At 40.2% G+C, this 21,470-nt stretch overlaps 1 protein-coding gene and 1 long non-coding RNA gene across 10 annotated transcripts in view; one reads left to right on the forward strand and one right to left on the reverse strand.

Moving 5' to 3' along the window:
- rem2 (RAS (RAD and GEM)-like GTP binding 2) overlaps positions 1-21,470 on the reverse strand; it is a 143,084-nt gene that overhangs the window by 3,588 nt on the left and 118,026 nt on the right. For all 3 annotated transcript variants that reach the window (XM_061891402.1, XM_061891403.1, XM_061891404.1), the window contains one exon: positions 15,684-15,861. In XM_061891402.1, coding sequence (XP_061747386.1) covers positions 15,684-15,861 — 178 coding nt within the window. The remainder of the gene's footprint in view (positions 1-15,683; positions 15,862-21,470) is intronic.
- Positions 1,511-21,470, forward strand: part of LOC133545641 (uncharacterized) — a 48,431-nt gene continuing 28,471 nt past the window's right edge. Inside the window, exons 1-9 of one of the 7 annotated variants that reach the window (XR_009804895.1) lie at positions 1,514-2,891; positions 2,949-3,561; positions 3,619-3,726; positions 3,787-3,844; positions 3,955-4,066; positions 4,124-4,254; positions 17,518-17,610; positions 17,707-17,835; positions 18,630-18,768. This is a non-coding gene — a long non-coding RNA (uncharacterized LOC133545641). Of the gene's footprint in view, positions 2,892-2,948; positions 4,067-4,123; positions 4,255-17,517; positions 17,611-17,706; positions 17,836-18,629; positions 18,769-21,470 lie in introns of all 7 variants that reach the window. The other 6 variants (XR_009804894.1, XR_009804892.1, XR_009804891.1 and 3 more) reach the window with 6 other exon arrangements.

The raw sequence follows: 21,470 nt of genomic DNA on the forward strand, positions 1-21,470 counted from the left end.
TATATACTTTAAAAAACACAGAGGCTATATCATCCCTACAAGCCTGTTTCGCAGGTTTCCCTGTGTGTGTGTGTGTGTGTGTGTGTGTGTGTGTGTGTGTGTGTGTGTGTATATATATATATGTCTTGATTGGATTATCCAGAGAATAGTGCTCGATACCGTGGTAGAGCGCAATATGTAGGTGTGGGAAAAATCACAAGACTACTTCGTCTCTACAGAACTGTTTCATGAGGGGTTCCCTCAATCATCAGGAGATTTTCTCCTGACGACCGAGGGAACCCCTCATGAAACAGTTCTGTAGAGACGAAGTAGTCTTGTGATTTTTCCCACACCTACATATATATATATATATATATATATATATATGTATGTATGTATACAGTATATAATAGATGTATACACGTGTGTGCATATATGTGTATATATATACTGTATATAAAGGTGTGTATGTATATATATATATACACACAGATACACACATATATATATATATATATATACATATGTATATATATATATGTATGTATGCATGTGTATGTATATATATATATATATACACACACATGCATACATATGTATGTATATGTCACGTGTGTGTGTTTGTGTGTGTGTATATATATATACACACACACGTGTGTATATATATATGTGTGTCTGTGTGTATATATGTGTGTATATAAGTATGTATATATGTATTTGTGTATATATACACACGTATATGTGTGTGTATATATATATATATATATATATATATATATATATATATATATATTAGGGATGCACCGAAATGAAAATTTGTGGCCGAAGCCGAATAAAACTTTAATGCTTGGCTGAAGTCCGAATACCGAATAATGAATGCAGTTTTTCACAATTTTTTTTATATTGCATAAATAGCCTAGAATAAATATTTAGACATGTTTTTCAAATAAAGTATTTTTTTATTGAAAATTGACATTTTTTAAATATTCCAGTAGCCTTTGCTTTTCAAAAAAAGCACAGTTTTTCATTTCTATTAGGCCTTCAAACAAAACATGCATTCCCCAAAAAAATAAAGTGCATTAAAGTGGATAAACCCACAACAAATGAATTATTGTCCTTTTGGCAAAAGTCTGCTTAGCCACAGTAGATATGCTAATGTAAACAGAAGGCTTAAGTAAATCTCAATAAGTGTGTGCTTGTAACCTCATACACTTATACAGGTAGCCTACACAACAGGCTAATAATGTAAACAGAGGCCCCACTAAATCTCAATTAAATGTGTGCTTGTAACCTCATACACTTAAACAGGTACACAACATATCCCAACGTCACTGCACGTTGGTTGATTGCGTCACCGCGTCAAAAAATTGCGTCACACGCCACTATTCGGCCTTGTTTTTAACTCATTCCACCGAAGGCCGAATGTGGCTTTTTTTTGCCATATTCGGCCGAATATATTCGGTTACCGATTAATCGGTGCATCCCTAATAAATAAATAAATATATATATATATATATATATATATATATATATACATACACACACACGCACAGTATTAGTCATGGTATCAGTGAGCCTTTGGCGTGACAAGGCGAAAGACGCAATGCTATATACACGGAAAGCTAACAACATGGCTAACAGTCACAGCTGTTATTGTCAATTTGACCAACTTTTGGCAAAACAACTTATGCTAGGTTTAGATCAATTCATATTTCCTCGGAAGCTTCACAAGCACACATTTTTGCTGACGTGGTCAACCGTTCAAAAGGAACTTGTCCGGTCCCAGCCCTGTGCCGTAAGCAGCAATCTAAAAAGAAAGAAAGAATCAACTGAAGTTTTATTTAAAATCTTCAATGTCGGTTAAAAACGGTAAAATGTTACTTCAAAACGTACTATTATGGTATGTTTCAGCCAGGCACAGACACCTAAAAATGGCGTTGAATCCTCACAACCGGCGCCTTAAGCGGATTGTGTTTGACGTGAGAGGTTGGACTCACCAAGACGGGCGAGGAGACAGACGCTGAGACTGTCAACTGAGCAAGCGGAGCCCCGGCACATTTTAATCAAAGCCCACGGGGGAAAAGGGCCACACTGAGTCAGTGATAAATATGTTGACAGTGTGCACATTAAGGATGCAGAGTGAGGAGGAGTGGCACTAGCTGCATGGGACTCTCACTGTACGCGCCATAAATAGACCACATGACTCAGCTCTTGGAGTCGAGCCAAAGGTTGGGAAACAAAGACGTGAGGAAAAATACACGTGAGAACCTGGTACATCCTTGTTAGGTGCAGCGGGACTAGAACCTGAGGATTCTAATACTACCGACCTCATTTAGGAATTGGCTAAGTATGCCGTGAGATAATCAAACATCACTTTTAACGCCATCACCGCAGGCTTTTATTTTTGTGTAAGAATGCCACAGTCGTTGTGATCGATCGGTGAGATTTTTCTCATTTTCCAGAAAGAAACTCTGAATTTCTGAGCTAATAAAGAGACTACAAAAAGCCTGGATGGCAGCCGTTAGATAATCAAACATCACTTTTAACGCCATCACCGCTATGTTTTATTTTTGGGTAAGAATGCCACAGTCGTTGTCGTGATGATCGGTGAGATTTTTCTCATTTTCCAGAAAGAAACTCTGGAATTTCTGAGCTAATAAAGAGAGGACAAACAGCCTGGATGGCAGCCATGAGACCATCAAACATCACTTTTAACGCCATCACCGCTAGCTTTTATTTTTGGGTAAGAATGCCACAGTCGTTGTCGTGATTGATCGGTGAGATTCTTCTCATTTTCCAGAAATAAACTCGGGATTTCTGAGCTAAGAAAGAGACCAAAAATAGCCTGGATGGCAGCCATGAGACCATCAAACATCACTTTTAACGCCATCACCGCTAGGTTTTATTTTTGGGTAAGAATGCCACAGTCACTGTCATGATCGATCAGTGAGATTTTTCTCATTTTCCAGAAGGAAACTCGGGATTTCTGAGTTAATAAAGAGACGACAAATAGCCTGGATGGCAGCGGTGAGACCATCAAACATCACTTTTAACGCCATCACCGCTAGGTTTTATTTTTGGGTAAGAATGCCACAGTCGCTGTCGTGATCGATCGGTGAGATCTTTCTAATTTCCAGTAAGAAACTCAAATTTCTGAGCTAATAAAGAGACGACAAATAGTCTGGATGGCAGCCGTGAAACCATCAAACATCACTTTTAACGGCATTACTGCTAGCTTTTATTTTTGGGTATGAATGCCACAGTCGTTGTCGTGATGATCGGTGATATTTTTCTCATTTTTCAGAAAGAAACTCAAATTTCTGAGCGAATAAAGAGACGACAAATAGCCTGGGTGGCAGCCATGAGACCATCAAACATCACTTTTAACTCCATCACAGCTAGCTTTTATTTTTGGGTAAGAATGCCACAGTCGCTGTCGTGATCGATCGGTGAGATCTTTCTAATTTCCAGTAAGAAACTCAAATTTCTGAGCGAATAAAGAGACAACAAATAGCCTGGATGGCAGCTGTGAGACCATCAAACATCACTTTTAACGCCATCACCGCCAGCTTTTATTTTTGGGTAAGAATGCCACAGTCGTTGTCGTGATCGATCAATGAGATTTTTCTAATTTTCCAGAAAGAAACTCGGGATTTCTGAGCTAATTAAGAGACGACGAATAGCCCGGATGGCAGCCGTGAGACCATCAAACATCACTTTTAACGCCATCACCGCAAGCTTTTATTTGTGGGTAAGAATGCCACAGTTGTTGTTGTGATGATCGGTGATATCTTTCAAATTTTCCAGAAAGAAATTCAAGATTTCTGAGCTAATGAAGAGACTACAAACATACTGGATGGCAGCGGTGAGACTATCAAACATCACTTTTAACGCCATCACCGCCAGCTTTTATTTTTGGGTAAGAATGCCACAGTTGTTGTTGTGATGATCGGTGATATCTTTCAAATTTTCCAGAAAGAAATTCAAGATTTCTGAGCTAATGAAGAGACTACAAACAGCCTGGATGGCAGCCATGAGACCATCAAACATCACTTTTAACGCCATCACCACTAGCTTTTATTTTTGGGTAAGAATGCCACAGTCTCTGTCGTGATCGATCGGTAAGATTTTTCTCATTTTCCAGAAAGAAACTCGGGATTTCTGAGCTGATGAAGAGACTACAAATACCCTGGATGGCAGCCGTGAGACCATCAAACATCACTTTTAACGCCATCACCTGGTTCGTGTTGGTGTGTTCACGACATCCTCGCACTGGTAAGTTTGACTCAAAGCATGTTTTATTCAGTTTCACACGAAGATGTTGGCGTTCACCAAGCTAGCTCAGGCTTCAAACAACATATTGTATTTAGGAAAAAAGAGCGTTAATACCTTTAAATCTTCTCTTAAGGTGGGCCCTGGTGTATCTTTTTGGAATGAAAGTCGATGGAGCTAATGAGCGTTAATTCAATATGTTTAATGCTAGGTTTCTCCTGCTAAATTTACACACACACACACACGCGCACACACACACACACACACACACACACACACACACACACACACACACACTCGAGTGCCGGCAGGTGTGCACAGCCGTACATAAAGATAGCCACCCTGTGAGAGGGAGATAATGCAAAGTGTGTGTGTTCTTGTATTTCTACCCTTCTTGAGACATGAAGGAAAAGTATCTTCCATATGAGGAGGTGTGAACAAGTGATGACATAAATCATGGTCCCAATAACATTGCATCTAGTAGACATCGTCTCATTTGCACCCCTGCTGGTCAAAATGAGGGTGGTCCCAAAAAATTGTCTCTTTTAATAGTGCTCCCCATCTGGTCAACATATGAAATAACAAGTGTGTTAGAAATTGAAATGCGCCCCCTTTGGCTAAAATGTATTAAATACATATGTATATGGACACATACTGTGATAACGGTGTGGGGCGGTATAGCTCGGTTGGTAGAGTGGCCGTGCCAGCAACTTGAGGGTTGCAGGTTCGATTCCCGCTTCCGCCATCCTAGTCACTTCCGTTGTGTCCTTGGGCAAGACACTTTACCCACCTGCTCCCAGTGCCACCCACACTGGTTTAAATGTAACTTAGATATTGGGTTTCACTACGTAAAGCGCTTTGAGTCACTAGAGAAAAGCGCTATATAAATATGATTCACAACTTGAAGTACATAATGAAGATTAAAAAACATTTAAAAAAATAAATAAAATAAAAATTAACTTAAATCAGTCTTTTTCTTTATGTCGATTTTTTTCTTATAAAATTTCTCATTATTTCTGTATCTGTAATATTGCAATATTGTAAAAATTATTACTTTTTTATGTAAAATTATAACTTTTTAATGCAAAATGGTGACATTTGTCATAAAATTCTGACTTCACAATATTGCCCATTTTCATGTTGTTCTTGTAAAATGGCGACATTTTCTGAGGAAAATTACGACTTTTGTAGTAAGTAAAATTCCGATTATTTTCATGGTATTGCCAACATTTTTTAAGTTTTCTCATAAAATTCTGACTTTGGTCGAGTAAAATTACGACTCTTTTCATGAAACTCCCCCAAATTTTAAGCTTTTCTTGTAAAATCGCGACTGTTATCGAGTAAAATTCCAAATTTTATCATAATATTGCAAACATTCCGTTTTTTTGGTCAAATTTTGACTTGCGTTGAGTAAAATGCCGACTTTTATTATAACACTGCCAAAATTCTATGTTTTTCTTGTGAAATTCCAACTCATTTTTCACAACAAGCTTTCTTTTAATATATTTGCATATTATGTATATATTATTAATGTTGTAAATACACTTCTTTATATATCTAGAAAGGGTTGTCCTCAAAAGGTAGGCATTTTTCTCAGGTCTCCAGAAGGTCCGAACTACATGAACGTGTGTGTGTGTGTGTATCGTGGAAACACAGATATATAGTCCCTCCATAGGATTGGATAGAAACATCTGCACATGTGTTTTATGTCAAAAAGATACACATATACATACATATATACATATACAGTCGCACTTTATAGCCGTTATTTCTTCCGTCAATGGAAAAAGCCCACACATTCTGCACCTGAGCTGAGTTCTGTTGAAATATTGTTCAAATCCAGACTTGTGCAAGGTTCTTGGTGTGGGTTCAGCTCCAAACCGGGTCATTCCTTTTAGCTGTCTTATTGATCAGAGTAGGTCAGAGTGTTAATTATTAATAGTTATTGATTTTGTAGGTTCACCCCCGGTGTCTGTCAATACATGTGAACAATCCATGACTTGTACGCTAGCTCTATTTGACAAGATAGAGGCCAAATATCAAATAAGTAAAGGTGAGAAGGGAGTTTGTATTCCGTCGAGTGATTTGATTGTCAAGCCAAAGATTAGTCGGGGACCTTGTGTGCACTGAAGGATCTCATTGTGTCCAGGTAGCTACGCCTCAGTGCCTTGCCAATGGTTTTTTCCACTTGAGATCATTAACAAGAAGCACCCGCGTCAATCTCAGAGGCTCCCTTAGCTTTTCTCACATTGATCCTAACCAAAAACCTATTTTAAAAGTCGAGGACGACCACGGATCGTTTGGAAATGTCCCGGAATCTCCTCTTTTAGTTATTTGAGTATTCTACTGAAACTTCCTTCAATTTATCGAGGAATCGGATAAAAACGAACAAAAACCCAAAACCAGTGAAGTTGTCACGTTGTGTAAATGGTAAATAAAAACAAATTTGCCAATCCTTTTCAACCTATATTCAATTGAATAGACTTCAAAGACAAGATACTGGAAAACGTTATTTTTTGTTGTTGCAAATCTTAGCTCTTTTGGAATTCGATGCCATGCAACATGTTTCAAAAAGTGGCAAATAAAATACTGAAAAAGTTGAGGAATGCTCGTCAAACACTTATTTGGAACATCCCGCAGAAGAACGGGCTAATTGGGAACAGGTGGGTGCCATGATTGGGTATAAAAGCAGCTTCCATGAAATGCTCAGTTATTCACAAAAACAAGGACGGGGCGAGGGTCACCACTTTGTGAACAAATGCCTGAGAAAATTGTTTAAGAACAACATTTCTCAAGCAGCTATTGCGAGGAATTTAGGGATTTCACCATCTACGGTCCGTAATATCATCAAAAGGTTCAGAGAATCAGGAGAAATCACTGCACGCAACATTGAATGCTCTTGATCTTGGTTCCCTCGGGTGGTACCGCATCAAAAACCGACATCAGTGCATAAAGGATAGCCCCACATGGGCTCAGGAACACTTCAGAAAACCACTGTCAGTAACTAGAGTTGGTCGCTACATCCGTAAGTGCAAGTTAAAACTCTATTATGCAAAATCGAAAGCCATTTATCAACAACACCCAGAAATGCTGCTGGCTTCGTCGGGCCCAAGCTCATCTAAGATGGTCTGATGTAAAGTGGAAAAATGTTCTGTGGTCTGACAAGTCCACATTTCAAATTGTTATTGGAAACTGTGGACGTCCTGTCCTCCGGAAAAGAACCATACGGATTGTTCTAGGCGCAAAGTTCAAAAGCCAGCATCTGTCATGTTTTTCTCATTACATGTTGCCTTTTTAAATCTACTCCAATTTACTTCATTTTATTTCTCCAATGTACCATTTTACCATGAAGGCAAAGTGGAAGAGTTGCGACGCACGTTGCACGCTCGCCGGGCTTGTGGAGGCGGAGCTCCACTCTCACTTTGCAGAGTTGGTGCTTTTCGGAACACTCGTGGCAAACGTGTGTTTAAGAAATACAAGATAATACTTCAATAATAAACGTTAAAAGTATATCAAACTAACCTTTTAACGAAATGAACACAGCAAACTCATTCTTTGACTCTGCTCCCTGCTTTTCCCGTCCTCATTTCATAAAATGTTCCACTTTTCCGCCCTTTTTGGTGACCTCCTAAAAAACTCTGAAGAAACAGTTATCCTTTTCTGCCATTTGAACGATTCGTACGGCCGAAAACGACGCCAGCATAGAAAGGCTAGGTGGCGCCTAGAACCCATCGAGAACAGGCTTGACCACCACGTATCCGTAAAATCCAAGCAATAGAACTAGCTTCTTGTTCCTTTTATAATGGACTGAATTACCCAAATTACTTGAGCAATCGTTCTAACCCGATCATTCAGGGACAGAAACCGCGGGGCCGAGACTGTGGGCAGCAACGAATGGAAAAAAAACCCATCAAAAGTTTTCAGAAGTGGACGCCTCAATGACAGCTCTGTGGAGTAGTTTCTCAGCCTCCCACAGTTGGCAGATAATGGCGCCGGCAATCTCTCAACGTTTGAAAGGACACTTCCACTTCCACCTCTGCAATAACACACCAGAGCGAGGTGTACCTGAACAATAGTTGCCTCTGTAAGTACGGACCTGTGGTCCGAGCAAAGCACCGCAGATCTTTAAACAGACCAAGTATGTGACCATGTTCTCGTGTGGCACCAAACAAACTTAACCTAACTAAGAAAGTCAATAGTATTTGCTCAACAAAAAGTTAAACTGAGGCTGAGTTGACTTGAAACTGTTTAATGTTGCACTTTTTATATGTAGAAGAAAAGTTTGGTCATTTTATTTCATCTGAGCAACAACTGGAGGCAGTTTAATGTTGATTAACGTGGACCCCGACTAAAAACAAGTTGTAAAACTTATTGGGGTGTTACCATTTAGTGGTCAATTGTACTGTACTGTGCAATCTACTAATAAAAGTCTCAATCAATCAATCAAAAAAAGCACTTTATATGTAGAAAGGTTTTGTTAAGAAACCATTCTGAGCCTTATCTTATTTACCGTATTTCCTTGAATTGCCGCGGCTATATAGTATGCGCCGGCCTAGAATTACTGCCAGGTCAAACTAGTTTCGCAAAATATTATTTTTAATTAGCGCATGTCTAGAATTTTCGCCGGGTCAAACTCGTTTCGCCAAATAATTAGCATATGCCTCGAATTTCCTCCGGGTCAAACTCGTCACGTCACGAGTGACACTTCACCTGTCATCATTTTCAAAATGGAGGAGGCTGATTTCAATCATTTGAAATCGCATAAAGGGAAGAAGATTAAGAGCTATTCAGTAGGATTTAAGGTCCAAGCTATTAAATATGCTAAAAAGAACAGTAAGCAGCTATGTTTTATTAATATACCGTAGCTGCGTGTGTCAAATATGAGTCATTAAATGACTCCCGCCTCTTGGTGGTAGAGGGCGCTGGTGATCCTTCTTGCGACTACTCGGCGGCAGAAGAAGTGACAACAAGCAGCAATCGTTTATTTTTTCCTCTCTCTCGCCATTTTAACATGGAGGATTACACATCTAAAATAAAACAGTTTTCTAAACTGGACTTTCAATCGAAGCAGGAGGTAATGAAGTAAGATGACTTTTAAAACTGAAGAAAGATAAGGAAGACTTCTATAGACAAGTTTTCGATGCTTTTGATCAGAAGGAGCTGCGCATGGATTTCATTTATAAGTAAAGGTAAGACCATAGTAACGTTTTTTTTTATCAAATGTGATTTTCATGATGGTATCCTTACATCACACTCAAATTTATAAGCGCAGGCCTTAATTTACCGCATGAGAAGAGGTTTTAAAATAATTAGCTCCCCACCGGCAATTCAAGGACAAAAGCCTCAGCATGTTTCTGCCATTCGGCGTACTTTTTATGCTGGTTATTAGCCTACGCCTTCCACGCTGGCTTGGTGCGGGTTGGAAGGGGTATTTTATATCAGAGATCCTTTAGTCTATCCTGTTGGTTGTCCGCGCCCCATTTACCCAGGGACCCGCTCAGCTTTATGGCGCCGACCACCCGCCAGTCACAAGAGAAGGTGCAAACGGTTCTTTGTGTGCATTTTATAGACGTTAGTTGGGACTCACTAACCCCACACTCAACCTCCCATCTCATGCCCGGATGTAGTTTAACGTCATACCCAGGACACATTCAAGGAAATACGGTAGTTTTTATTTGCTATATGTTGACCACATTAACCCTGGCAATCGACCCTGGGTTTATATGTATGTTATGCCATTGTTAACAAATTTGGTAAACAAATAACCCAAAAAATGTTGTTTTCTTACTGTACCGAGAATGAACTGAACCGTGACCTCTAAACCAAGGTACGTACCGAACCGACATTTTTGTGTACCGTTACACCCCTACCCTGCACTAACCCCTCCTCTACCGTCTCTGCCAAGACGGAAGCCATTTATAAAGTCTTCAGCTGGTCTGTACCGAAATCCGAATGATTGTATTTCCCCTTTGACTCCGCAGGGAGTCAACGCATGAATGGTTCTAGCTTAATTCTGTACGCCGGATGCCCTTTATCCCAGGAATCAAACCCAGGCCCCTCTGCCTTAAAAGGCAGAAGGGTCCACCATTACACCGCCAGGGATACAAATTCCAATCAATTAGTAATGATTTAATTAAAAGAAAGGTTGATATTCTGGTTTCAACCTGTATACAGTTTCACTTCGTTCTCACAGCCTGGAGACTGCAGACGCCCCCTAGGGTCTTGTCTCGCTGAGACTGCACATGGAATGTTTTTATGTTGTCGTCTCTCTGGTAAGCCACAGTGGTGTTGGCTTTAGTACCAACAATTAGGATTCCAGTACTAATTGACACTTGTGTATGCCGTCGTGGTTCAGCTTGGAACCGTTTTCCCCAACGCGAATGAATAATCGCAGAGAAAAGCTGAATACATTTCTACGGACGGGATGTGTATATCCACTCCCCGGCAACAGCTAATCGAATTGTGCAACCAAGAGGAGTTAAACAACTGGGGTTAGTCTTGTAAACAGGAAGAAATTGATTTTTAAGATCAATGTTCCCTACCGTTAGGAGGATATGTAGGATTTTCTATCAGCCGGAGAGCACAGGTCTGTATTTCTATTTGAATTGTGCAAAGGTATCCAGATGTCTGTGTCCAGATATCTAAAACAAGGGTGTTTGGACACCGCTGGTAATCATGGGTAATTAATCAGGGGGTCGGCTCAGACCACCACTGACTCTTAATTCTAAGACATTAGTGCTAAAGGCAAGGCTCATGAAGGCACTTGACTTTGGTAAGTAGTGCAATAGCGAGGTATGCAGTACTACTTTTGGTCATTGACAGTTGACAATGCGGATTATCAGCAGACCTTTTAGTCATGATAGTGAGTTTCATATAGAGTCCGAATAAATATAATGGATCAATTTGTAAAATTATCAGCAGACCTTTTAATCATGATAGTGAGTTTCATATAGAGTCCGAATAAATATAATGGATCAATTTGTAAAATTATCAGCAGACCTTTTAATCATGATATTGAGTTTCATAAAGAGTCCGAATAAATATAATGGATCAATTTGTAAAATTATCAGCAGACCTTTTAATCATGATAGTGAGTTTCATATAGAGTCCGAATAAATATAATGGATCAATTTGTAAAATTATCAGCAGACCTTTTAATCATGATAGTGAGTTTCATATAGAGTCCGAATAAATATAATAGATCAATTTGTAAAATTATCAGCAGACCTTTTAATCATGATAGTGAGTTTCATATAGAGTCCGAATAAATATAATGGATCAATTTGTAACATTATCAGCAGACCTTTTAGTCATGATAGTGAGTTTCATATAGAGTCCGAATAAATATAATAGATCAATTTGTAAAATTATCAGCAGACCTTTTAATCATGATAGTGAGTTTCATATAGAGTCCGAATAAATATAATGGATCAATTTGTAAAATTATCAGCAGACCTTTTAATCATGATATTGATTTTCATATAGAGACCGAATAAATATAATGGATCAATTTGTAAAATTAATCAGCAGACCTTTTAATCATGATAGTGAGTTTCATATAGAGTCCGAATAAATATAATGGATCAATTTGTAAAATTATCAGCAGACCTTTTAATCTTGATGGTGAGTTTCATATAGAGTCCGAATAAATATAATGGATCAATTTGTAAAATTATCAGCAGACCTTTTAATCTTGATGGTGAGTTTCATATAGAGACCGAATAAATATAATGGATCAATTTGTAAAATTATCAGCAGACCTTTTAATCATGATAGTGAGTTTCATATAGAGTCCGAATAAATATAATAGATCAATTTGTAAAATTATCAGCAGACCTTTTAATCTTGATGGTGAGTTTCATATAGAGACCGAATAAATATAATGGATCAATTTGTAAAATTATCAGCAGACCTTTTAATCATGATAGTGAGTTTCATATAGAGTCCGAATAAATATAATGGATCTATTTGTAAAATTATCAGCAGACCTTTTAATCATGATAGTGAGTTTCATATAGAGTCCGAATAAATATAATAGATCAATTTGTAAAATCGGGAATGTTACCGCATGGTAAGACTTAGCTAGAAAAAAGACGTTTCCATATGAGTTGGGAAATTGTGTTAGATGTAAATATAAACAAAATACAATGATTTGCAAATCCTTTTCAACCCATATTCAGTTGAATATGCTACAAAGACAACATATTTGATGTTCAAACTCATAAACTTCATTTTTTTTTTGCAAATAATAATTAACTTAGAATTTCATGGCTGTAACATGTGCCAAAGTAGTTGGGAAAGGGCATGTTCACCACTGTGTTACATCACCTTTTCTTTTAACAACACTCAATAAATGTTTGGGAACTGAGGAAACTAATTGTTGAAGCTTTAAAAGTGGAATTCGTTCCCATTTTTGTTTTATGTAGAGCTTCAGTCGTTCAACAGTCCGGGGTCTCCGCTGTCGAATTTTATGCTTCATAATGCGCCACACATTTTCCTTGGGAGACAGGTCTGGACTGCAGGCGGGCCAGAAAAGTACCCGCACTCTTTTTTTTTATGAAGCCACGCTGTTGTAACACGTGCTGAATGTGGCTTAGCATCGTCTTGCTGAAATAAGCAGGGGCGTCCATGAAAAAGACGGCGCTTAGATGGCAGCATATGTTGTTCCAAAACCTGTATGTACCTTTCAGCATCAATGGTGCCTTCACAGATGTGCAAGTTACCCATGCCTTGGGCACTAATGCACCCCCATACCATCACAGATGCTGGCTTTTGAACTACGCGTCGATAACAGTCTGGATGGTTCGCTTCCCTTTTGGTCCGGATGACACGATGTCGAATATTTCCAAAAACAATTTGAAATGTGGACTCATCAGACCACAGAACACTTTTCCACTTTCCATCAGTCCATCTTAGATGATCTCGGGCCCAGAGAAGCTGGCGGCGTTTCTGGATGTTGTTGATAAATGGCTTTGGGCTTGCATAGTAGAGCTTTAACTAGATTTGCAGATGTAGCGATGAACTGTATTTAGTGACAGTGGTTTTCTGAAGTGTTCCTGAGCCCATGTGGTGATATCATTTAGAGATTGATGTCGGTTTTTGATACAGTGGGATGGAAGGTCACGGTCATTCAATGTTAGTTTCCGGCCAAGCCGCTTACGTGGAGAGATTTCTCCAGATCCTCTGAACCTTTTGATGATATTATGTTGCGTAGATGTTGAAATCCCTAAATTTCTTGCAATTGCACTTTGAGAAACGTTGTTCTTAAACTGTTTGACTATTTGCTCACGCAGTTGTGGACAAAGGGGTGTACCTCGCCCCATCCTTTCTTGTGAAAGACTGAGCATTTTTTTTGGGAAGCTGTTTTTATCCCCAATCATGGCACGCACCTGTTCCCAATTAGCCTGCACACCTGTGGGATGTTCCAAATAAGTGTTTGATGAGCATTTTTCTACTTTATCAGTATTTATTGCCACCTTTCCCAACTTCTTTGTCACGTACTGCTGGCATCAAATTCTAAAGTTAATGATTATTTGTCAAAAAAAACAATGTTTATCTGTTTGAACATCAAATATGTTGTCTTTGTAGCATATTCAACTGAATATGGGTTGAAAAGGATTTGCAAATCATTGTATTCTGTTTATATTTACATCTCACACAATTTCCCAACTCATATGGAAACAGGGTTTGTACAAAGTTATACGGCAATCTGAAAGGTTTGAAACAGTATAGGTCATATGTCTCCTGTTTAGCTTTGGGTTGTACTTATTTTCAGCAGTATAAACTTTGCTAACGTTGGTTGTAGTCTTTGTTTTCTAATAGTACTCACAATATTTGTTGTGATATTGTACATACCTCTTCCTGAAAATAGTCTCATTTCTGTGTAAAATGTGTTGGTTAGAGATCTCTTATTGACAAAACGCTGGTCTATTCAGCCATTGTGGTCCCAGGACCTCGACCCCTAGTAAGAGGCAGTGAAGGTTTGAAGTTCCTTGAAGTAGACCAGTCCATCCAGCTGGATTCGGCCGCGGATTTTGGCAACTTAATTCTGGGAGACGGGCGAGGGGACTACAGAATTTTGACCGTGATTGCAGTACCTTAAAGGCTCGGATGAACTTCTTCTTCTACTTCTACTTCTTCTTTTTCTTCTTGTTTTCTTCTTATTTTTCTTGTTGTTGTTCTCCTTCTTCTTCCTATTCTTCTTCTTGTTTTCTTCTTTTTCTTCTTATTTTTCTTGTTGTTGTTCTCCTCCTCCTTCTTCTTCTTCTTCCTTCTCTTCTTCTTTTTCTTCTTCTTCTTGTTCTTCCTCTTCTTCTTGTTATTCTTGTTCCTCTTCTTCTTGTCGATCTTCTTCCTTTTTTCTTGTTTTCTTCTTTTTCTTCTTATTTTTTTGTTGTTGTTGTTCTTCTTCTTGTTCTTCCTCTTCTTCTTGTTTTTCCTGTTATTCTTGTTCTTGTTCTTCTTGTTCATCTTCTTCTTCTTTTTCTTATTTTTCTTGTTATTGTTCTCCTTCTTCTTTTTCTTCTAGTTTTCTTGTTGTTGTTGTTCTCCTTCTTCTTCTTCCTCTTCTTCTTTTTCTTCTTCTTGTTCTTCCTCTTCTTGTCCATCTTCTTCTTCTTTTTTTTCTTGTTTTCTTCTTCTTTTTCTTGTTGTTCTTCCTCTTCTTCTTGTTATTCCTGTTCTTCTTGTTCTTCTTCTTATTTTTCTTGTTATTGTTCTCCTTCTTCTTCTTGTTCTTCCTCTTCTTCTTGTGATTCATATTCTTCTTGTTCTTCTTCTTCTTGTTCATCTTCTTCTTTTTCTTATTGTTCTCCTTCTTCTTCCTCTTCTTGTTATTCCTGTTCTTCTTCTTCTTCTTCTTTTTCTTGTTGTTGTTGTTCTCCTTCTCATTCTTCTTCTTCTCCTTTTTCTTCTCCTTCTCAATTGAAAAACGTTTTCCTAAATGTTGGTCACCAGTGGGTCACCGGTTGTCACATTCTAAAACGAGAACTCTACCAAAGACTCCGAAGACTTCATAGTCATTCAATTTAGACGACATGTCAGAGGACACAGCTTGAAGCTCATGAATAGTTTTAAGTCTGAAGTCTTTCAGATTTCAGAACCAATAATTTAAGGATATCGTGACCTTGTTCCTTTATTTATTCAAACGGCGTTTATTTAGCCAGTGCTCGGCGTGAAGAAAATAGCAGATGTACAAACGACTCTGAGGCTTTCTTGTCCTGACAGGACTGTCGTCGATTGTAGAAATGTGTTTGCGAGGCAACGTTCCTGCCTATAATACGGCTATCTCCTGAAACACAAACCCAGGGAGACTAACACAAAGCAGGAGAAGCCTGCCAAAGTGAGATATCAGGCCAGACCAGGATTGGGAGGGGTGTGCTTGTGTGTGTGTGTGTTTGTGTGTGTGTGTACCCGCCATCTGCTGTACCTACCCTCTGCACTTATCTCACGGGAGCGAACCAGGTCGCTCTTGTTGCCCACCAGGATGATTGGCATGTGAGGCTGGGACTCCCTGAGGAGGAGGCGGAGCTGCGCCGTGCGATGGAAACTTCGCCTGTCGGTCACGGAGAAGACCAGGACGCACACGTCACACTTCAGCGTGGACAGGTCCTGTGGACACACACCCGTGCATCAGTCAAAGAAAGGCGCTGATATCCGGTGACAGACTGATACGGGTGGAATATCACATGACTTAAGGTGCCTTGGAAGCAATCAACTAAGTGGAGGTTCACCCTTGACTGAAGTCGTGGTGTTGCGTTGCCACCGAGGGGCGGCGGGCGGGTGAAGCTTTTATCGCTGTTGCCCGACACGAGCCAGAGGGCGCTTTGTTGGACTTGATAAAGCACGTCACGCTTCACTTTGAATCTCACGACCCTTTTAGCGGCGGCCACTAACATGCCGACGCGGCTCCCTGTCACAGGGGTTTCAATTAGCCTGAATGGTTCAAGCAGAAACAGAAAGCCGGACTTTCCCGGTATTCGCTCAGCTACTCCATGCAGGCATATATCAGCAGGGTGCCAAATCAAATGAGTTGTGTATCAATAGCCTCACCGAACAGAACTGACCTGTTTATCATAGCGTTTGTCTGAGAGTCTGTGATGCAACTCCATTTGTGCTCAATTCTGTAGTAGCAACCATATTTATGAATAGTAATCTCAGTGTTTTATTTATAGTATGGACCAAAATATTCCCACTATCCATCCATCTTCTTCCGCTTCGGGTTGTGGGGGCAGCAGCCTAAGTAGAGTTCGCGGCGGCACGACTTTTAACAGGGCCCAGGAAACGCCAGCATAGAACCCCAATTCTTCAGAGTTTGCACTGGCTCCCTGTTCATTTTAGAATTGATTTTAAAACATTGCTGTTTGTTTTTAAATCTTTACATGGACTGGCACATCAATATATCTCGGACCTCATCCAAATTTACATTCCTGCGCGCGCTCTGAGGTCCGAGAGCCAGTTCCAGCTCGTGGTGCCCAAGACCAGACTTAAGACCAGGGGAGACAGGGCCTTCTCTGTGGTCGGCCCTAAGCTCTGGAACACTCTGCCGCTCCATCTTCAAACTGCTTCCACAGTGGAGTGTTTTAAGTCTCGTCTTAAGACCCACTTTTATTCTTTGGCTTTTAACACTACGTGAGTTGTGTGGTCCTCTGTTCTCTGTTGTCCTCTGTGTTTTTTATACAATTTGATTTCTATTTTACTGTTTTAATTGATTTTACCCTTTAAAATGGTTTTTAATCATATTTGTTTTTATTGGTTTTATATTTATTTATTTTTTGTTTTTATTCAGTCTTTGGTGGAGCATAATATGTATATATGTATATTTTTTTTATTTTATTTTATTATTATTTTTTTTTACAATTGTTTTTAACATGGCTGTGCAGCACTTTGGAAACGTTATTGTTGTTTAAATGTGCTATATAAATCAAGTGGATTAGATTAGATTAGATTAGATTAGAGAAGCCCAGACTTCCCTCTCCCCAGCCACTTCGTCCAGGTCCTCCACTTTTAAAGTCATTTTGATAGTAGGCTGTTATAGCTGATATATACACAAACATCATGTGTCGCCTTCATTATAACACTTATATAAGACTTCATTTTTGCGGCTAGATTGTATTTTTTTGTATTTTTGGTTCACTATGGCTGTTTCAACATTTAGGCGGCCACCCAAACCACAACGCCCACGTTGCTCGTCCCCATGAGTCTGAAGAGGATGATCCCATTTTAATGTATAAACTGAACATAATCAATTTTTTTCCTGCATTCCAGGAATGCGGGTGCTGCGGTGTCCTTCTATTCAGTGCCTTCAACTGGAAGTAGAAGTGCCTTTCCGTCTTCTTGCCGCCCACGGCGTTTCTACTTGTAAGGAGTCTCCATCATACTAATATGCTAACACGTTTAAGAGTGTCAGTGTTAGTATTATCAACTTGCAACGGCGTTCTTTTTGTATTGTTTCAGTTTCCGCGGAGTCTTTGAGTCTTTCTATTTAGTGCCTTCAACCGGAAGTAGAAGTGCCTTTCCGTCTTCTTGCCTCCCATGGCGTTTCTACTCGTACGGATTCTCCATTCATCACGCCGAGCAACGTATGTAAGTTTTACAATATAACTAAAACAATTCTTATATACTAAACTGTCCCATGTGTGATGCATATTTGCATATATGCCAATTAGCTAATATGCTAACACGTTTAAGAGTGTCAGTGTTAGTATTATGGGGGCGGCATGGCGTAGTGGGTAGAGCGGCCGTGCCAGAAACCTGAGGGTTGCAGGTTCGCTTCCCACCTATTGACATCCAAATCGCTGCCGTTGTGTCCTTGGGCAGGACACTTCACCATTGCCCCCGGTGCCGCTCACACTGGTGAATGAATGATTGGTGGTGGTCGGAGGGGCCGTAGGCGCAAATTGGCAGCCACGCTTCCGTCAGTCTACCCCAGGGCAGCTGTGGCCTCAGATGTAGCTTACCACCACCAGGTGTGAATGAATGATGGGTTCCCACTTCTCCGTGAGCGCTTTGAGTATCTAACAATAGAAAAGCGCGATATAAATCTAATCCATTATTATTATTATAGTATTATCAACTTGGAACGGCGTTCTTTTTGTATTGTTTCAGTTTTGTAAATGCACCCAAACGTCACCGCGTCCATTTAGTCCCTTCAACCGGAAGTAGAAGTGCCTTTCCGCCTTCTCGCCGTTTCTACTCGTAAGGATTCTCCATTCATCACTCCGAGCAACGATTGAAAGTTTTGCAATATAACCAAAACAATTATTATGTACTAAACTGTCCCATGTGTGATGCATATTTGCATTAATGCTAAATAGCTAATATGCTAGCACGCATATGAGGGTCTGTGTTGGTATTATTAACTTTTTGTATTGTTTCAGTGTTGTGAATCCCCCCAAACGTCCCCTGATTGGAGAGCCAGCTTCCGCAGCTCGCGGGCGGGTCCATGACGACGACCTCTGTTTTGCTCGATCAGCCGTTTTACTGCCTTGTTGCAGACACCGCTTTTACACAATTAAGGTATGTAAATTAACATTTCTGTGTGAATAACTCAATTCACAACGTTTACATCCGCGGCTTGTTGTCGGGTGCGGCTAATACATGGAAAAACATGTTTATACCTCAAATTTGGTGGGTGTGGCTTGTATACCAGTGCGTGCTATAGTCCTTAAAACATGGTACTCCTTGTTACAAACAATGCAAATAGGTAAGAACACCCTCCTGGTCTACATCTTGATTCCTTGCCCTACATATACAGTCGTGGTAAAAAGTTTACATACACTTGTAAAGAACATCATGTCATGGCTGTCTTGAGTTTCCAGTAATTTCTACAACTCTTATTTTTTTGTGATAGTAATTTTTTGACCACTACTCTTGACAAAATTGGTGCAGTTCGGCTCAATGTGGACTTGTTTCTTCAGCATTGGCCTCCTCCGACCACAGAACTTTCCCCCAGAATTATCTTTGTCCATGTGATCAGCAGCAAACTTAAATCGAGCCTTAAGGTGTCACTTTTGGATCAAGGGCTTGGACAAAAACCAGGTAAAGGAATGGCTAAATCAGCCTAGAATGAAGGTTTTTAGAATGTGCCCCAAGACTTGTTTCTTCAGCATTGTCCACACGTTTAAGTCAGGACTTTGGTGAAGGCTATTCTAAAACCTTCATTCTAAGCCTGATTTAGCCATTCCTTTACCACCACTTTTGAGGTCATTGTCCTTGTGCGTCCAAGACCCGACCTCCGGGCCGAAGATTTTAGCTTGTCTAGAATTATTTTGGAAGGAAACCTACTTTTTCATTGTCCTATTTACTCTCCGTAAAAAACCGGTTGCACAGGCAGAAAAACAGGCCCAGAGCATAATACTACCACCACCATGCTTGGCGGTAAGTTTGGTGTTCCTTTTTCTCCTCCAAACATATTGCTGGGTATTGTGGCCAAACAGCTCCAGTTTTGTTTTATTAGACCACAGAACTTTCCTCCAGAAGTTCTTATCTATGTCCATGTGATCAGCAGCAAACTTTAGTCGAGCCTCAAGGTGTCACTTTTGGAGCAAGGGCTTGGACAAAAACCAGGTAAAGGAATGGCTAAATCAGCCTAGAATGAAGGATTTTAGAATGCGCCCCAAGACTTGTTTCTTCAGCATTGTCCACACGTTTAAGTCAGGACTTTGGTGAAGGCCATTCTAAAACCTTCATTCTAAGCCTGATTTAGCCATTCCTTTACCACCACTTTTGAGGTCATTGTTCTGTTGGAAAACCCAACTGCGCCCGAGACCCAACCTCCGGACTGATGATTTTTGCTTGTCCTGAATAATTTGGAGGTATTGTCCATTTACTCTCTGTAAAGCAGCAGTTCCATTGGCAGCAGAACAGACCCGGAGCATAACACTACCACCACCATGCTTGACGGTAGGGGTGGTGTTCCTGGGATTAAAGGCCTCGCCTTTTCTCCTCCAAACATATTGAAGGTGTCACTTTTGGAGCAAGGGCTTGGACAAAGATAAGAATTTCTGGATGAAGGTTCTGTGGTCAGATGAAACAAAAATGGAGGTGTATGGCCAAAATACCCAGCAATTAATCAATTAATCCCAGGAACACTATCCCTACCGTAAAACATGGTGGTGGTAGTATTATGCTCTAGGCCTGTTTTTGCTGCCAATGGAACTGCTGCTTTCCAGAGAGTAAATGGGACAATGACCTCCAAATTATTCAGGACAAGCTAAAATCATCAGTCCGGAGTTTGGGTCTCGGGCGCAACATGACAATGACCCCAAACACACGTCAAAAGTGGTAAAGGAATTAGGTTAGAATGAAGGTTTTAGTGGGCTTCACGGTGGCAGAGGGGTTAGTGTGTCTGCCTCACAATACGAAGGTCCTGAGTAGTCTAGGGTTCAATTCCAGGCTCGGGATCTTTCTGTGTGGAGTTTGCATGTTCTCCCCGTGAATGCGTGGGTTCCCTCCGGGTACTCCGGCTTCCTCCCACCTCCAAAGACATGCACCTGGGGATAGGTTGATTGGCAACACTAAATTGGCCCTAGTGTGTGAATGTTGTCTGTCTATCTGTGTTGGCCCTGCGATGAGGTGGCGACTTGTCCAGGGTGTACCCCGCCTTTCGCCCGATTGCAGCTGAGATAGGCGCCAGCGCCCCCCGCGACCCCGAAAGGGAATAAGTGGTAGAAAATGAATGAATGAATGAATGAAGGTTTTAGAATGGACTTCCCAAAAGTCCTGACTTAAACGTGTGGACAATGCTGAAGAAACAAGTCCATGTCAGGAAAAGCAACACATTTAGCCGAACCGCACCAATTTTGTGGTCAAAAATGGAAGCAGAAGCTTGTGGATGGCTACCAAAAAGCGCCTTATTGCAGTGAAACTTGCCAAAAGACATGTAAGCAAATATTAACATTGCTGTATGTATACTTTTATAAATAATTCATAAATGAAGCAAACTTCATGAATGTTTTTCTTGTGACCAACAAGTATGTGCTCCAATCAAAAAAAAAAAAGAGTTGTAGAAATGATGGGAAACTGGAGCCCGCCATGACATGATGTCCTTTACACGCGGATGTAGACTCTAAGGTCCTTAAGTGAAGTGAATTATATTTATATAGCGCTTTTCTCAAGTGACTCAAAACGCTTTACATAGTGAAACCCAATATCTAAGTTACATTTAAACCAGTGTGGGTGGCACTGGGAGCAGGTGGGTAAAGTGTCTTGCCCAAGGA

Source organism: Nerophis ophidion, linkage group LG28 (genome assembly GCF_033978795.1).
Source record: "Nerophis ophidion isolate RoL-2023_Sa linkage group LG28, RoL_Noph_v1.0, whole genome shotgun sequence".
Classification (NCBI taxonomy): domain Eukaryota; kingdom Metazoa; phylum Chordata; class Actinopteri; order Syngnathiformes; family Syngnathidae; genus Nerophis; species Nerophis ophidion.